General features: G+C 54.8%; 6 protein-coding genes across 6 annotated transcripts; 2 read left to right on the top strand and 4 right to left on the bottom strand.

Annotated features, from left to right (window-relative positions):
* Positions 1-242: 242 nt before the first annotated feature.
* On the top strand, positions 243-1411 carry W97_06646 (uncharacterized protein; the record flags this gene model as incomplete). The annotated part of the gene is made up of 2 exons (XM_007784520.1): positions 243-752; positions 809-1411. The coding sequence occupies 2 exons, from the start codon at positions 243-245 to the stop codon at positions 1409-1411; spliced, it is 1113 nt and encodes a 370-aa protein (XP_007782710.1).
* A 548-nt stretch (positions 1412-1959) lies between these two features.
* Positions 1960-2783, bottom strand: W97_06645 (uncharacterized protein; the record flags this gene model as incomplete). Its single annotated transcript, XM_007784519.1, has 2 exons — positions 1960-2340; positions 2427-2783. The coding sequence occupies 2 exons, from the start codon at positions 2781-2783 to the stop codon at positions 1960-1962; spliced, it is 738 nt and encodes a 245-aa protein (XP_007782709.1).
* Positions 2784-4446: 1663 nt separating this feature from the next.
* Positions 4447-6932, bottom strand: W97_06644 (CMGC/RCK/MAK protein kinase; the record flags this gene model as incomplete). Its single annotated transcript, XM_007784518.1, has 3 exons — positions 4447-5910; positions 5963-6712; positions 6762-6932. 3 exons carry the CDS (start codon positions 6930-6932, stop codon positions 4447-4449), a joined length of 2385 nt encoding a protein of 794 aa, XP_007782708.1.
* A 4151-nt stretch (positions 6933-11083) lies between these two features.
* Positions 11084-13026, bottom strand: W97_06643 (uncharacterized protein; the record flags this gene model as incomplete). Its single annotated transcript, XM_007784517.1, has 2 exons — positions 11084-12871; positions 12925-13026. 2 exons carry the CDS (start codon positions 13024-13026, stop codon positions 11084-11086), a joined length of 1890 nt encoding a protein of 629 aa, XP_007782707.1.
* Positions 13027-13528: 502 nt separating this feature from the next.
* W97_06642 (uncharacterized protein) lies at positions 13529-13741 on the top strand (the record flags this gene model as incomplete). The annotated part of the gene is made up of 1 exon (XM_007784516.1): positions 13529-13741. One exon carries the CDS (start codon positions 13529-13531, stop codon positions 13739-13741), a length of 213 nt encoding a protein of 70 aa, XP_007782706.1.
* Positions 13742-14728: 987 nt separating this feature from the next.
* W97_06641 (AGC/NDR/NDR protein kinase) lies at positions 14729-16866 on the bottom strand (the record flags this gene model as incomplete). Its single annotated transcript, XM_007784515.1, has 5 exons — positions 14729-15029; positions 15092-15571; positions 15644-15900; positions 15953-16186; positions 16246-16866. 5 exons carry the CDS (start codon positions 16864-16866, stop codon positions 14729-14731), a joined length of 1893 nt encoding a protein of 630 aa, XP_007782705.1.
* Between the last annotated feature and the right edge of the window lie 188 nt (positions 16867-17054).

Genomic DNA, 17054 nt, shown 5'->3' with positions numbered 1-17054 from the left:
ACGGCAAAGGAACCCCACCCGATTTATTAGTCCTGTTGGTGCATTGACAATCTGCAAAATGGTGGTACGGGAATCTTAATGCCGTGGACAGTCCTACGGGTTTTGTTTTGCAAGTAGCGATGAGATTGTCTAACCAGACGATGATGTCATGGTGTTGCGGCTCTTCGCACAATTCCCGGTGTGCAAGGGTCGCGCCATAGCATCACAGCCCTCGATAAATATTTCAGAGCGATCTCTCTCCAATGGCGCCAGCATCCAGCACTCAATTCCTCCCACTATCTCCGGCCGAGCTTTCCTATCTACATTCCTCCCTCTCGCTTTCGCCGCCGATCCGCCCTGATGGCCGTACACCCACGCAGCTCCGCCCGTTAATCGCCGAAACCGACATTCTTGCTTCTGCGAACGGCAGCGCCCGCGTATGCTTCGCTGATGGTACTGAAGCTGTTGTCGGCATCAAAGCTGAAGTTGAGAAGAGCCAATGGCGACCGGAGCATGGCGCGCATCTGGGGACTGGGGGAGGAGACATCGAGATCCTAGGCGATGATGAGGATGCAGATAACGGAAACACAGAGATAGAAGGGAAGGGGGAGAATGCATGGGTGGAGATGAGCACCGATATTCCTGGCTTCAGAGACGATGATCAGCTACCTGTGTTCCTGTCGGCTATGCTCACAGAGGCGTTGCTTGCGAGCGGGAAGCTGAAGGACCGGCTGTACATCAACCGGCGGTTTCACTGGAAGCTGTATATCGACGTGAGGACAAACAACATGCGCCGTGCATATGGAACACCGTTAATGGTTCCGACTAGATTTTGCTCCTCTCATCAACGTTCTCATATCCGCTGCCTCTCCTCTCCCTGACAACACACCTCGCCCTTCTCTCTTCCCGCCTTCCGCGCCTGAAATCTGAGCTTGACGAAGACCCGTTGTTCGACGACGATTGGGATGCCTCAACCTTCCTCTACCCGTTAGCTTCGGGTAATCCCACGAAGTCTACCGCCAGGACTAACAGACCGCCCATAACACTGCTGGTCATCGCTGTCGGCCAGAACATAATCTTTGATCCCTCAAAAGAGGAGTTAGCAGTAGCAGAAGCCGTGGTTGCTGTGTCAGTCGGCCACTTGGAGACTGGGGAAGGCTTGAAACTACTAGCGATCCGAACCATTGACCCGCCATCTCGTCTCACGCCGCCGGGAATACCGAACAGCATGAACAGCACTACAGGCGGCATCGCGCCAACAAGCAATCAAGACGCCGTCACCCAGCAGGAGGTGTCAGATGCTGGCGGGGTGTGGAGGCCGCCGAGGGGTGGGATCAAGAGAAGCTTGATAGGGCGGATAGTAAAGATGGCTCTTGAGAAAGGCGGTGTTGGCGAAGAGATCATGGAAGGACTAGCCAACGTGGAGACTTGACGCATCAACGGTTACCACCACTCCTGGAGAGATGAATGGCAGCGAAGGGTTTAAGAACACCCCTACAAGCCTCTCCCGACCCTGGCAACTGCCAAGCAGCAGCAGCAACAGCTGAACATCCCTCGGTGCCATTCCGAACATGTCCAAAATACGGTAGAGCGCGGCAAATCACCAGACACGCGCTTGGTGGCACCCTAGCGGTAGCGCTGTATCCACCGGTAAGGTGCACGAAAGTTTCAGAGGAGCAGATGGTTGGAGATTTATATCAACAACGCTATATCTAGAACCTTTATCACGGCCAGAACTGTGCCTCAAACACTAAAAAAAAAGAGCCAACTCTCTTCAATAGCAGCGCCTCAATCTGCAGCGTCGCGGTTCCCAAACTCAACTTATCATTTGCTGAACACAGTAGTGAGGCTTATCCTACAAACTTCTCTACCAATATACAGGGCGTAGCGCGCCAGAGCCTTACGCCAACTAATGCCGCTGTAACGTCAAACGCATGACACGCACGCAGATCTTCACTGATTACTTGAACACTTTTCACCTCACCAGATGCCCAACCACTTCTTGACCGGCCGCTTCTTCCCCTCAAAATCCGTATACGTATCCCTGTCATCCGCCAACGCCGGCCCCATCCCCTCGCCCTCCGTCTTAGCCGTCCACCCACCCAGCCCCTGTTCGCCCTCCAGCCCATGCGCTTTGCGGTACTCCGCCCGCTTCTGCACATCCTCAACCTTCCTCCGCCGCCGCTCCTGCGTCTCGGCGGTTATATAGGCGGTGTGCATCTTGTAGACCTCCTTGAATTGTGTCAAATACTGAATGGGATGCTTGAGGAGCATGTCCCGCGGGGGAAGGAGGTCGGCGTAGGGGGTTGAGTTGGTGAAATTCGTGAGCATTGTGAAGAGGGCGAGGGAGAAGAGAACGGACTGCGGTCAATGTAAGCATTAGTCGATGCTCGGTGTAGTTTAGCTGTGGGTTGAGGCGGGGGCTATGCGGAGGGAGCGAGCCGTACAAGTGATATCCAGGTATGCAGCATCCTGTTCGTCAAGATCCAGTGCGTGAAGCTTCCCTCCGGCGGCATCATGTGGGGGTACTGCTTGGTCTTCTGCTCCGCAATCTGTTCATCGGTGAGTCGTGCACCGTATGTGTACTGTGGTTGCTTGCGGGGCGGTAATCGCGCTCCGTGCGATGGTGGCCGGAACTTGTCTGGCTTCTCAAGCACGATAGGTCTCTCATTGCGAGTGGATTTGGAAGAGGCGTTGCGGGATGTGATTGGAAGCGCGGGCTGCCGCTGTAGCGCTCGCTGATGGCGGAGTAGCGGCAGATAGGGCCGTGGGAGGAGGAAACGTGGTACCGGTGCTGATGCCATCTCGGATGCGTGTGCAGGGAGCGTCTGGGATGCGGCGGCAGAGATGGTGATAAATGTTCTCGGAGAAAGGTAGAGGTTTTTCGCATGTGGCACAGGCCGGTAGCCGTAACCTTTTCCTCATGGGATTCAAAGAAAGCCATAACATCAAGCAAGACGGCAACTATAGCATACCTAGATAACATGTCTCCGTAAAACAACAGGAGAGGTTTCAGTCTTTTCAGTCTGCCGCATTATTTCTGTAGTTCAGGTGGCTCGGCTCAGGATCGCTACAGAACCATCTTCATGTGTCTCCGATTGATTCATCATTCGCACAGGCTGCTCCAGGTTTATGTTGAAGAAGCAGGACGTTATTATTATTAAGAGCAATACATAAGGCTTACTCCCTTGCTATAGCCACTATCATCGCCTCCAAAACGCTACTATTAACAGTTTTCTATTGAGCCGCCGCACATTCCTCGAAGGGCTCCAAATCTCTCATGCTTTCTAATCCTCTCTTGCCTGAAGCCTGGTCTCCGCTTGCTAGCCGGAAAGATATACCGAAATTCTTGCTTTTGCTATTGATTTGGAGAACATGAAGGTAGCGACAGCTTTGTAAACAGACAATACTGGCTGCTCGATGTGAAGTGTACGTTTACGTGGTGGACAGGTGATCCAAGCATACTAGACTTGGGTACCCAGTGTCGCGGACAGCAGCCGCGGGCAATTTAATTAGATTAAGTTCGAATAGTCAGCAATGGTCGCAGCTGAGATATGAGGCCCGGTTTATGGGAGCGCTGGCGTGAGGAGTATGAGGCATATATCAGCGTGCGAAAGCTCTGTTCGACGCAAACAGCTGCATGCAGCTGGGTCTTGGAGTCAGGTATGACTGCCCACCGTTAAGAGATCCCCAAAATGCAGGCTGTATTCGTAAGCCAGCTAGATCAACGGCGACTGAAGTTATGAAGGGCCATACAGAACATCACAGATGCACGGACGTGACGAGCAGCTCATCACCAATAACTTGAATGCACAACAGAGGATATTGTTAGGACTTGTTATGAGCAGCGCGTCTCAGGGCTCAGCCGAAGTTATCGCCAGAGCCCGCGCTTTCCGCCGCTATACAGAACAATTTCCACAGACGCCATCCCGCGCTCTACGTGCGGCTCATTAATATATTACAGGAGACACTACAACAGGTAAGAAGATATACGCCGGGTGCAGCCAGAGGCTCCCACGAAAGCGAATGTGGTTACAGATGACAAATGGGTATAAGATAGATACAAAGTGAAAGCTGTGCGAGCTAGTGGTCTAGATAAGTAGCAACATTGCTAGGGTATTGCGCGAGCGAAACGAACAAATGTCTAGGTAGAAGTGGAAGAAAGCAGCCATCCATGAGAGTGGAACTCAAGCCCAGGGGTATGTAGCACGACTAACACCGAAGAATATGCCGCCAAGTCGAAAGATGAAAGATATCTAATGAGAGTAAGAAGTATTCAGACGCCGGAAACTCCGATCAAATGCAGATGATCTCTAGTCTGAGGCCGTGTCCGACGAAGCTCATGGGCAGATATGATGAGACGATTACGTGTAAGACAATCGAAGGGATACGGCCAGGTTACAGACTGGTACAAGAGGACTCATGGAGGACGTATGAGAGAGCCGAGCGTCGCATTGTCCTTTGGCATCAGCGCCAGGCTGCTTGGATGACGGAAGCAGCCCAATCATGTTCTTCGTACGGAGGCGTCGGCCATTTGGGCTGTAGATCCTGTCGAGCATCTCGGGGCTTGACGATATTCACAGGCTGGGAGGGCACGTAGTGACCGTCGAGCCCGAATTTAACACCGTCGCAGTTGGCTGACGAGGACGGGGTAAGGTACGCCATCGATGGACCCAGGTCGGTAGCAAAATGCTGCATTGAAGGGCGACACTGCACAGCAGAAGCATCCTGCTGTGTTGCCGCTTGCCGCTGCGCGTGGCTGTCTAGGCGTTTGACTGCTTGATGAGCTGAAGTTAAAGCCTCGTCCAGAAGCTCGTCTTCCTCATCGGGAGTCTCGTAGCGATGAGTGGGCATGGCCTGTTTCTGGATTGCTCGACGAGTGCGACTAGATATCGGACCACCAGTGGTCAAGCCGGCAGCGCTGTTCTCGTTGGGGAGAGGTTCTTGGCCGCAAGGAAGCGAATGGTGCCGCTTCAGTAATGGATTGCTTGCCTTGCTTTTCAACACAGTCTGTGCATTGCTGGCTTGCGAGGAGGCATCCAGACTGTACCTAACGTTCTGGATTGCTCTGTCCAAGTCGGCGAGTTCCGATTGACGTGGGGAGCGCACTGCTGGAGGCGGATCCACGATGGTAGACTGACGATTGCTTACCCAAGGTGTACATCCAGCGTTAGCCTCAATGTCGTCCGAGTTGGGAGACAATGGCGCCTGATTGCGACCTGATAGACGTCTCGCCCGTTTCCGCAAGTGCGAGAAAAAGCTCTCCCTTTGACCAGTAAGCGCCCTTTCTGCCTCCTGGCGATGGAAGTCTGTGTAGTGGTTACCGTTAGAGGCCACTGAAAGCTGTCGACCGATCTTCTTTGTGGCGTTCTCAGCTTCAGTCGCTCTGACGCTAGCCTGGGCGGTCACTGCGTCGGACAGAGGGGATATTGGTCGGATAGACGGCAATATCGGTATGGGAGCAGCGTTCGAAGGTAATCCGTTCGTCCACGTTGATCGTTTGTTTGCACTAGGCCTAATCTTCGCCGGTGCAGTAGCATCCATTCCCGTGCTGTTTGAATGTATCGGCGAAGGTCGCGGGGACAACGGACGCACGGCAGCAACATGCTGAGGTACGGCTGGTGCGCTTTCTCGAGCTACTAGGGACTTTCTGAACCACGAGGACGTCTTGGAAGATAGAGTCGGATTGGCTTCGGTGGGATCCTTTAGCGTACCGCCGCTCAAGTCCGACTGCTTGCTGGCTAGGAACCTCGAAGCGGACGATTTCGGTCGCAACGGGTCGACTGCGTCGGCGAAATACTCATGTGCCAGTGCCTGCGAGGATGTCGGCCGGCACTTAGGGTCCCACATCAGACACCACGTGACAAAGTTCGCTAGACTAGCAGGCCATTCCGGTGCCTGGAGAATGGAATCCATAGAGTGGGGCGCCATCTAGCATTCCGTCAATACACGGTTCATGGTTGGGCGTTCGGTCATCACTCACCTTCGGAAATGAGAAGCCCAGCTTTTGTGCCAGACGGACACCATCTTTCCACTCGCCCCCACCTACTCTTACTCCATGTTTGTTGACCCAGCTGCCAGGACTACCCATGATGTCGCATACCCTCCAGACCTGATCTACCTCGTTTCCACCAGGGAAGAGCGGCTTCAATGTTGCGATTTCCACAGCCATGGCGCCGATCGCCCAAATGTCAACGGGAGCGGAATACTCGCCGGCTCGAAGTAATACCTCCGGGGCACGATACCACCTGGTTGACACGTACGTAGTGTACGGAAGCTTTGAGTGCGTCTCGCGGGCTAGGCCAAAATCCGCAATCTTGATCGTGTAGGCTGGCGGCGTTGACGGCGGTGTTGCTAGCGCCGAATACCTCCGGAACGCATTGGAAGAGTCTTGTGGGGACGAGGTGGATACGAGAATATTCTCCGGTTTGATGTCGCGGTGGAAGAAGCTATGCTCGTGTATGTGCTCCAGACCGGACATTATCTGGAATAAAATCGTCTTGACGCTTGCACCGTCCAGACGCTTGTGGTCTCTAGCTTTCATGAGCTGATACAGGTTGCCGTCCATGTATTCCATTGCGATGTGGAGTCTCTTGCTGATAGGATCCAAGAAGATGTCAAGCGCTGGCACTAAGTGCGGGTGAGGCGGTAGTGATTTGAGGAAGATAACCTCCCTTAGCTCCTGGCATTGTGCGAAGTTATCGAACGACTTCTTCATCGTTTTGATCGCGACCTGCTTGGAGTAAGCCTTGCTACACAGTGCACAGGGGAGCAGCGGTTACCAGTGTGCCTCTTTTCGCCAAGTAGGCGCCGGCGCTTCGCACGCGTGCCAGCGCAACACTCCCAAAGCTACCATCCCCTATATCCTTCAACACCTCGAACTTGTCGTCCAGGCACACCAAATGCTGTGAGAGATGAGGAAGACCACGATAGGTTTCGTAAGCCACAGTCATCCTGGCGTCGGAGGTACACCCGAGGGTGCAGTGAGATATCCCGGGTTTATTTAGAAGTATTCAAGAGCCTGGCGGGAAGGTTAGGACTCTGAGAGCTTGACTTTTTTGAAGGTACACTACAGCACTCACCACTGTGTACACCAATCGAGGGATGTTTTCGGGTTGTGCCAGCTCGCCAGAACGATCACAACGGACTTTACACTGAACGAGTTGATGGACAGAGTGCCGGTGGAACAGGCGGAATGTAAGGAAGATCCAAGTAGGAGAGATGGTTTCACTTCAACGCGCTTCGTGCCTTGGTCCAGTGACGGGAGAGCGGAGGATCAGGGTCCAAGTCGGTGCGGGTTCAAGGAAGAAAAGAGAGGCAGCGGTGGAGGCGAAGCTTGATGTCGACGTGGAGAGCAGACTAGGACCACGGTAGACGGGAAGACGGCCCTCAAGTGAGTGCGTCGGGACTAAGCAATCCACGGAAAGGTTCTGAGCCACAGCTCCAAGCGGTCTACCGGCTTGTGGATGCTCGGTACCCAAGGCTGGTCGTCTAATCCCGGAGAAGACGGATGAAGCTAGATCTTAGGAAAGGAGGCAGATCTGCTTTCCGTTCTTGGCCAAGGTCTGATGGCAGAGTAGCTTCGTGTGATCAACGACACTGGGTACTCTGCTGCGTCCGTGACGGACTTGGCTGCGACGACAGTGAAGCTCGGACTGGCAATCCTTTCGAAGATCGGCTGTGGAATTGAAGGGACAGGGTAGAAGTCGTTCGACTCAATCTCGGAGGAAATTGGGACTACCGGGGTCCGTTTGGCAGCCACAGGTCGGGGAGGGATTAAGAAGGGAATAAAAATGGTAATAGTGATACTAAGCGACGCAGTATTGAGGTTCAAGATTTGCTGATCCTTGAGGAGACAGTGCAGACAGGACCGGCGGATGGGGGGGGTCAGGCCTGGTCTAGAGTTCTTCGTCAAGTGAATGGGCCGGATGCCCGTCGCGCTGGCAGGTTGAAGCTTAAGCGGACAGCGATGCTGCGGTCTGGCGCAAGCGCGAAACAGTTGCAGACTACTGATTGACCGGCAGCATCCAGAGGTTCGACCCGAAGCGGTGTGAGGGCTGCAGAGCGTCTTGCTGTCTTAGATGGCGGCTGCTACCGGGCTGTCTATGCTGCGAGCAATGCGCGAGGCTGGATGCCGCGGGAGCATGACAGAAGGGTGAAATGAATGAGCGGTGATTGTGATTGTGACGGTGGAGCGGACAGTGAAAAGGAGTGGTGACGGGGCGGCCTTGACCTGTCTGTAGCGTCGCTCGGTCGCATGTGCGAGAGAGGGAGAGGCCAGAGGAGACTCAGGACGAGGCTGAGGTCCGCACGAACCGGAAGCCGGGAGGAGCCAGCCGCGGGTGGTTGTGGATTTGTTGGCTAGTCAGTAGCAATAGTGCACGCCCGCGGGCTTCGATTGGGCGGGAGAAGGCAATTGAACCCGATTAAGTTTTGAATTTTGTTGCTTCATTTCCTTCGCTCATGCATCTACATTGCAGACGTCAGTGCCATGCGAGCGTTGTGATTGCGCTCGGTGGCCGTCTGTTCGCAAACGCCGGGCTTGCAGTCTGCACTGGCAGCCTGCAGTTTGGCTGCGTCCCGTCGACAGCATCGGCGGGGCGTTTGCGAGGGGTGGCATCCGCCCCCATCCGCTGCATCCTTCAGCTTCCTCGCTGCTGGGGCCATGGGCGATGGTCAGTGCCGCACGAGACGGAGCCTTGCCTGATCGGCATTTGTGTCAGGTTTGCCGGGCGTATGTTCTCAGTCGCAAAACCGAACCCCACCACGGTGAAATCAGTTAACAGGAAACCCCTTTTTCCATCTGACTCGGTCGCTCGCAGCGAGAGACAGGCTAAAAGTCAAGAGCTGCCACGGTGCCTGGAGCACCCACGACATTGTGCGTAGCGCGGTGGTGGCGCATCTCCGAAACCTGTTTCCGTCTCAGTTCCTGAAAATCTCCAGGCTTAATTGGCGGACTGGGCCGGGGTATTTCCAATTGGCTGCGTGGCTTCCACGGGCTGAGCCGACTCCGGCCGCGTGGATCGGCCCAACTCGCCAGGATGCGCTTTCCGTCCTGCCAGGGTCCCCCTGCTCTAAGCCGGCAGGGCATCCTCGCATCTGACGGGGGCGTTCCTCAGCCATACGATTCAGATCGGGCAGGCATGCTTGAAGATACCTAGGTAGGTAGGTAGACTGGGGCAGGCCAGACTCGACCTTCGACACGGCAGCTTGTTGTTTGTTGACACCGAGTTTTGAAGCTCACTGGTGCTGGTGCAGGTGCAGACAACAGACGGTCGATCGAACTGCAGCCTGCTCTGTTGACTGGGAGACCTCACGTCTCACCGCCATCGTGACCTTCTCCGTTCTTGTTCTGGAGCAATACTTTCTTTGTATGCAACAAGAATCACACCAACCAAGCCACGGCTTGTGGGCAGCCGTTTTCCCTGCAGCTGCAGACCGTGTGCTGGGACTCGCGTGGTCAGATTCAGGCACGGGCGGCTTCAGGAGAAGGATGCTGTGAGCCGGCAGCCACCCTTGCAAACGGCATTCCCGCTGTAATCGACCGTGCTAAGATAACTCTCCTCAGCTGCTGGAATTGCGCACCTCGGACAGCCTTCAAACGGACAGTCGCCATTCGAACCGTTGAAATCTCCGGCTCTTGAGGCTGGAATACCCACAAACGCTCAACGCTGTTACGACAACAGGACCGTCCACGGCTCCTCCAGCGAAGCATTGTGGAATTTCCCATCAGGAGTCCGATGGGCAGGGATTCTGGGCTCGCCTGGGGATATCTGCTGCGAGGCGTCAGTGACAATCTCCCCCCACAGGGCTGCAGTCAAGGTCAACAGGGCGTGCCCGGACTCGGCATCACAGACAACCTGTCTTCCGCTCTTGCAAATCTTTGAGTCAATTCCTACCGCGAGACGATGGTACTCGACGTACATCGCTTCACCGCGTCTCCATCAACCGCTTTCGCGAGTTAGTGTTCCTCTGCCAACGCGATGGGAGACTCGACGCTTGTAGAGACCGTCGAGCGCGGAACCAAGAGATGTGCTCCGCACACCGCGCCCGAGCCCATTGGATCCCGTGCGAGGATCAATGCAGTAGCGCAATGTCCACGGCCATCAGATCAACCCGTCCGCATCTGCATACAGGATCGCTCCTTGTGGTTGGGTGGCTGGCGCCGGCGCGTTGAGCGCGACGGGCTCGTCGTGCTGATTGAAGTTCCTCCTTGGCACCTCCTTTTCCCCTTTGCCTTTCAGAAAACCTTGCAAACAATGTCGCTCAAGAGAGTTTCATCAGGCACAAACAGCGCCGCCAGGCCGAACAGTGGCCCGATGGGCGTGAGTTCCTAATTGCATTTCACGCTATGACGGTGCTCTTTGTCTTTTCTTCCCGCTATCAACCTGTTGCCCTCAGTGGCGTGTCACGTCACGGAAGTAAAAATTGAATAGGCGAGCATATCTAAACGGTAAGCACAATCTCTCCCCGATCTTTTTCTCAATGGTAGCGAAGTAATTCTTCCGTTACGCATTTGGCGCCAGATTCTACTTAGACTTGAAACCTGTATAAAGTAGGTCATATAGAGAACAGCCTTTATATTTGAGTTATCTCGTCACCTCATTCCTTGCATGCTTTCTCACAGATACCTTTGGTCAAGAGTACGCAGAGCATTACATGTCTGCGGGCATTGCTCTTGAAATCATCATTATCGCAGATGCTGTTGTGGAATGGCCAATCTCCAAATTTGCACCTCTAGACGACCAAGTCCAATTCATGCTCGTCGTGTCCTGCTTCTGACTCGTTCCCATCAAACTCGCCCTGACTGGTTATGCAAGAGTATGTTTATCGGTGAAGCCCAATGTACTAAGTCGTCTAGAATGTAGCTTCGGAATTTCTTCAATCCATTCAGTTGATGGCAATCTACAAATGTCGACGGCCAGAACTCCACAGAGTGCATCAACCGCTCAATGTCATCCAAACCCCTTACACAATGGCCAACGCCCACAAAGATGCCCTCTGGATAGCCGAGTCCGACTTCTCACTCAGCTACGCTGTTGAACGCCGACTTCATGCTCGTAGTGTCATGCTTCAAAATCAATTCACCATAGCCGCCATTTTGCTACCATCCACCACCGATGCTGCTCGCCAATCCAGCAACTCTCTCTACGTCTCCCACCTTCTTCCCCACATCACTCTCCACCTTTCTGTAGCTCGTAAACAGGAGCGTCTGCAAGTCAGCTCCCGTCAACTGAGCCCAATGCTGCATCATCTCCCTCACGTATCCCGTATCGATACCATTCACCACTTCCCCGCGCCCATCTCTTTGATCGACATCCATTGCGTCCACATCGCCACCATCCGGCTCCAATTCTTCGTCCCCATCACTCTCGCTCTCAGCAGAGAAATACGCCTCGTCCACCCGTCTCAGCCACTCCCTCTGCTCCTTCGGACCCAGCTTAACCGGCTGTCCCATCGACCCCTCTTCCGTACTAATCACCTCGAGCCCTCTTATCTCTGCAACCTCCTGCACCTTGATCTGCCCTCCACCATTCGTGCAACCCCCAGGACACGCCATGACTTCTACATAACTGTACTCCTCCTCCTTCCCCGCCGTGCCATTCGCCCTTCTCGCACCACCCACAGCCCGCGCACCACCCATGCGACTCCCCTTGGCCGGCTTGAGCCGCCGCACCAGGTTCTGGATGTTGCGGAAGCCGTAGTAGCGCGCCATGCGCAGGATCACGGCGCCGGTGGAGCTGAGCAGGAGGTAGTCGACCACGTCGGCGTTTCTGCCCCGCTCGATTTTAATGCTGGAGCCGGGGTGCGCGGCGCGGTGGGTTTGGAGGATGTGCCAGAGGTAGCCGCCGCTGGAACCGCCGTCGGGGTCGCCGTTGCCAGGTCGTTTCCGGCGGGGAAATAGAAAGGCGTCGAGGAGGGGGTCTGGGAATGGTATGCGGGATGATGAGGGAAGGGGTGTGCGTGGTAGCGAGCCGAAGTCAATGTTCCGCGCGGAGGCGAGATGGAGCAGTTCGCGGGCTGTGATTACGCAGTCTGTGTCTCTTACCCCACCCTCGCTTTCCGCAGGAGATGAAGTTGAGGATATCCAGGATGAGGAGGTCAGCTCTGAGCGGCTCGCTTCGAGCTTCTTGTCGAAACAGGGCATCAGGGCGAGATGCCAGACGCTGGAGGGCGGGATGCCGTAGCGCTGGGCCAAGACGGATTTGACGAGGGTTCCTGTGAGGGCTTGAGGAGATTTGAGGCGGGAAAGATGTGGGAGGACGTGTGGATGGGTCTTCTCGGCGTAGCATATCCAGCCTGGGCATGCGGATGTAAGGATCGGTTTCTTCGGTTTCGTATCCATCGAACCTTCTGCGCCTGCAGCAGCAGCGGAAGGGTTAGCGAGCGCGGAATCGACTTCCTCGGCCGCGGCTACGAGGGCCGCAGAGCGCAGGGTATTTGCGTCGATGATCCAGGTGAAGCCGTTTCGATACACGCCGCCCGACCGAAGGCCTGTAGGTCCGCTGAGGAGGTGCGAGATCATGTTACCAGCTTCGCCCTCGCTGACGTTGTAGGTGGAGGCTACACTGGCTCGAACTTGAGGGCTAACGCTGGCAACGAAGAGCTTGCCTCGTAGAGTCTCGTCATCGAATCCCTCCATCCCTTCGTCAAGACCTCCGTGTGTGCTGTTGGTTGCAACATTCTTGTATGCATATGGCGCCCACGGTAATTGCAGCGGAGGGTGCGCATCAAGCGTGTTCAGGACCTCATTGTGTGACTGAAGAGATACGAGGACGGCCTCAGCGGACGTGACGCAGCCGGAACAGGCGAGGCAGTCCGTGAGGGATATCGAGGCGGGTGGAGGTTTGGAGGCCGCGGCCTTGTCTTCAGTAGTGACTTCGTATGGATTCTGTCACAGTCAATCGCTATGCGCCAAGCAGGTCATGATGGTTTGCATCTTACCGGGCCGTCTGCCTTCTCGGGCAAAGTTTCAATCGGCTTGATGCACGCTACACCTGGGGATATGAAGTCGTTCAGGTCGTCTGCTGAGAGGATGGCGCTCATGGTGGGGGTACGAGATTGACGGAAGACGAAGGATTAATGAATCTGCGAGGAAGTGCGCCAGCGCTGGGTATCACGAACAAACGAAACGGCAAGGACCTCGGCTAGGACTGGACAAGAAAAACGGACAGCAGAGCAGTAGCGACAAGACTGATGGAAACGACCAGCGAATGACCAAAAGTCAACCACTTGAACTTTTTGGTGGCGAGCGCGACTTATCGATAGAAGCCGGTTGATTTCTAAACCTCCGCGGCATATTCTGCCGCTGCTTACCGCTCTGACCGCTCCGACCGCAAGCTTTCTGCCTTTGGCTTTGAGCTTCTTTCACTACCGAGTCCTGTACACACTGTACGCACACTCAACCACCAGCATCCCCGTACAGCTCCTCTTCCTACCTCCCACGCCACTACCACCAACTCCACGCGCCTCTGTCTTCACCTTCCATACCTCCATACTCGCCCACAGCCACCCAGGCGCCGCAGACCTCATCCTCTCCCACCGCAGAATGTCGCAAGCCTACCAGCCCCCCTCCGCCGCAGCCGGCAGCTCGCGCGGCCCAACCGTCATCTCTACCGGCGATGTCGTGACCCAGGACAGGGCCGTGCGCTACATATGCGGCGACTGTGACGCCAAGGTGACGCTCAAGAGCGGGGAGTCGAACGTGCGGTGCAAGGACTGCGGACATCGTGTGCTGTACAAGGAGCGGACGAACAGGTGAGTGTGTCTGAGGTCTTGATGGGGTTGGAGTGGGTGGATGTTGCCAAGGAGGGAGGGGCGGGAGGGGGCTGCTGGGCTGCCTGGGAGGAATAGGATATCGAGCTGACGGGAGAGTAGGATGGTGCAGTTTGAATGCCGGTAGACCTTTCTGGGTAAAACGACGAAGCAGCGCATGCGCCACAAGATTCAAATAGAAAGAGGTCGCATGGCGAGGACTAAGGACGACAGCTTCGAAATGCGGAGAAGAGCACGGCGTCCGGCGACATATTCGACTTATAAGCAGTATGCTTGGTAGTGTGACTTTCATCTCTCAAAAGCTGCCGTGAGGGTAGTGTGACTAAAGGGCACGGCGCGCTGGGTTGTTAGGAGGGATTAAGGAAAGGGTTACTTCAGTTACCGCCAGACTGGAATGTTTAGATCGAGCAGTTAGTCTATCAAGCTCGCTTGCTTATTGACAAACTCAACTCGTCTGGCTTCTTTCGTAAGCCTCTTTGTTGGGCGCTGGAATTTATAGAGATGGCAGCAAGGACAATTATGCTACACTACTGGCCGAGACAATTTTAGATTATGATGCTCTTCAATGCGCGAACTTAACTTGATTGTGCAACTCAATGTGTCCTGAAGTTCAATCCGCACTTCCGTTTGTTCACAACGTCAGGTCAGAAACGTTGGTCAATGCTCTAAGTTTCAGCAGATTTGGATTTCTAACTGGCGAAGCCAGCCCGCGAATAGGTATGGCAATGCGCGCCAGCCACTTATCTTGACCTTCACTTCCCCATCAGCGACGAAAGCCGCAAAAACTCAACGCCACGTGTGAAGAACAATCAGGTCGGTGTCTAAGACAGCTCCATTCCGGCAGGATTCCAAGCCAGCTCGACGCATACAGCATTCCCATCATCGCCCACCAACGCGGATATTCTGTTCATTTGCAAAGCCTTCTAGTCAATTCATATCTCGGAACCATCGTGACCCCGTCGTAACACATGCACTACGACCCTCTGAAAGCATCGAACCTCTTATACGTATAGCCGATGAAGGGCAAGCTCATCTCGGCCGCAAGGTCGTCGCCCGCCTGGGCAGTTTGCGCTCGGAGCGCGGCGCTGGTGTCATTTTGGTCAATCTCGTCGATCGGGAAGTACTGCGTGTCGACGTTGGACTGCAGCTTGGGCTCGAAGGGGGCCCGTATCCTTCGCAGGCTGTCCCACTCGACACCGCGGAAGAAGGGATGCTGCTTGATCTGGTGAGCCCCCCCGATGCGGCCGAGACGTTCTTCGGCGTCGCAGATTAGACTGTGGTTCGTTAGCATTTCTGGCAGATAGATCGAACGCGCTGTAGCAGAGGGTTGGCTCACCTCCGAATGAAGTCCTCGGCCTCCGGGCCAAGTTGCTGGTCAGGCGGGAAGTGCAGGTTACGCGGCCAGTCCACAATCTTACGGTAGGTGTCATGCGGTTCCTCGGCGCAGAACGGTGGCCAGCCGATCAGGCACTCGAACATGATGGTACCGACAGACCACCAGTCACAGCCGTAGTCGTAGCCTTTACCGCTGAAGATCTCCGGCGCGATGTAGTCCGGTGTACCTACGGTGGAGTAGGCCAGCTGTCTTCGTGACTTGCGCCAGGTGTTGATCTGAGTGCGGTTGCTGACAGTGAGCTGGATCTGGTCAAAATTGATCGATTGGCGGTTGTCCCGGTTGGACTTGTGTTTGCCGCCAGAGAGAAGTTGCTGGTAGTATGACGCCTCATGCTCCTTGTGGAACCCAGTTGAAAGACCGAAATCGGTGAGCTTGATATGCCCACCGCGATCAAGGAGGATGTTGTCAGGTTTTATATCGCTTTTACATGTCAGTCTTTGCTAGGAAGCTTGAACGGGTTCAACACGCTTGGAGTGGAGTGGCTCTGCTTACCGATGTATGAACCCCAGTTTGTGAACGGCTTCGATAGCCAAGGTAATCTCTGCCATGTAGAAACGAGTAATGTCTTCCGTAAAAATCTCATACTTGATGAGCATAGTCATAAGGTCACCGCCCGGTAAGAACTCCATCAACATGTACAGGAAGGTGTTATCCTGGAAAGTTGTATGCAACTTTACCACCCATGGGCTGTCTGACTCAGCTAGGATGTCACGTTCTGAACGGACGTGTGCTAGCTGGTCTTTCTTGAACTATGGTACAAATTACAACCTTAACTTCTAGAGATACAGCGGGTTGACTTACCATCTCGGACTTGACGAGTGACTTTAGAGCGTAGATCTTGCCATCGTTCTTTCTCTGGACTAGTTTTACCTCACCGAACGCGCCCTTTCCAATAATCTTCAGGGTTGCAAAGTTCTCAGGCTTCTCTTTCGTCCGCAAGAAGCGGAGATACTGTGCCTCTGCTCGGCGCATGTTGTTGCGTTTCTGCTCCTTGCGAGAATCCGAGATATTAGGGTCCTTCATGATCTGCTCAAGCTCCAAAGCCCTAAGAAGTACTCAGTCAGCTTGCTGCAGGCTAAGGAGGTATCGTATACATGCCTCGCGTTCCGGTCTCGCGCCCGCTGCACGTTGTCCTTGAAGAATGTGCTGACCGTGCCGATCGACACCTTGGCTTTCCTCTGTACACTCTCCGCATACTTGTCTGGATTCTTTGGCGGTGGAGCCTCGTCATTGAGTGACGGAGCGTGCTGATCAGGCGTCGACGATGGCGCACTGAGATAGTTGCCATATTGTTGCTGACCGGTAGCGCCGCCTGTCCTAGGCCGCTGGCCCGGAGACGGCTGTCGTCCGTACGGGCTCGCGGAGCGCGCGTTGCCGCCCAAATTCTGGTGTGAGAACTGGTTGTTAAGGCCATTCAGGCCATCGTTGTAGCCGGTTGCACGGTACGCGGCGTTGGGCGCGGCAATATTGGCCTGTTGCTGGTACTTGGGTTGGTACTGGTTGGGCATAAAGTATCCCGCGCCGTAGCCATTGTTGGTCTGCTGCGTGCCCCAAACCTCTTGATGGCCGGCCTGGTTCGGGAAGACTGGCTGAGGAAAGGTGGAGGGCGTGGTGGGGTAGGCTCTGCCTTGTTCTGCTGCAAAGTTTCGCTCGTTGTTGTTATTGTTGAAGCCGAAGTTCAAGTGGAGACGGTTCGGTGGATTGTTCGAGTTCATGATGGGCGCGAGCGACCTCGGCAGAATCCAGTCTTAGAGGAATCGAGGTGGTGGCCACGTACGGAGATTGACAGGCGGATCGAAGCTCCGGTACAAGTTCAAAGTATACCCAAGGCTCTACCGAATGCTAGCAGCGTCCTTCTGTTGGGATCTTCCACGATGTTGTGTGCTGATGCTCGAGCCACGTT

Source organism: Coniosporium apollinis (assembly GCF_000281105.1).
Source record: "Coniosporium apollinis CBS 100218 chromosome Unknown supercont1.34, whole genome shotgun sequence".
NCBI classification, from domain to species: domain Eukaryota; kingdom Fungi; phylum Ascomycota; class Dothideomycetes; genus Coniosporium; species Coniosporium apollinis.
Note: the sequence above shows the minus strand (reverse complement) of the source record. Positions and strands in the feature narration are given on the sequence as shown.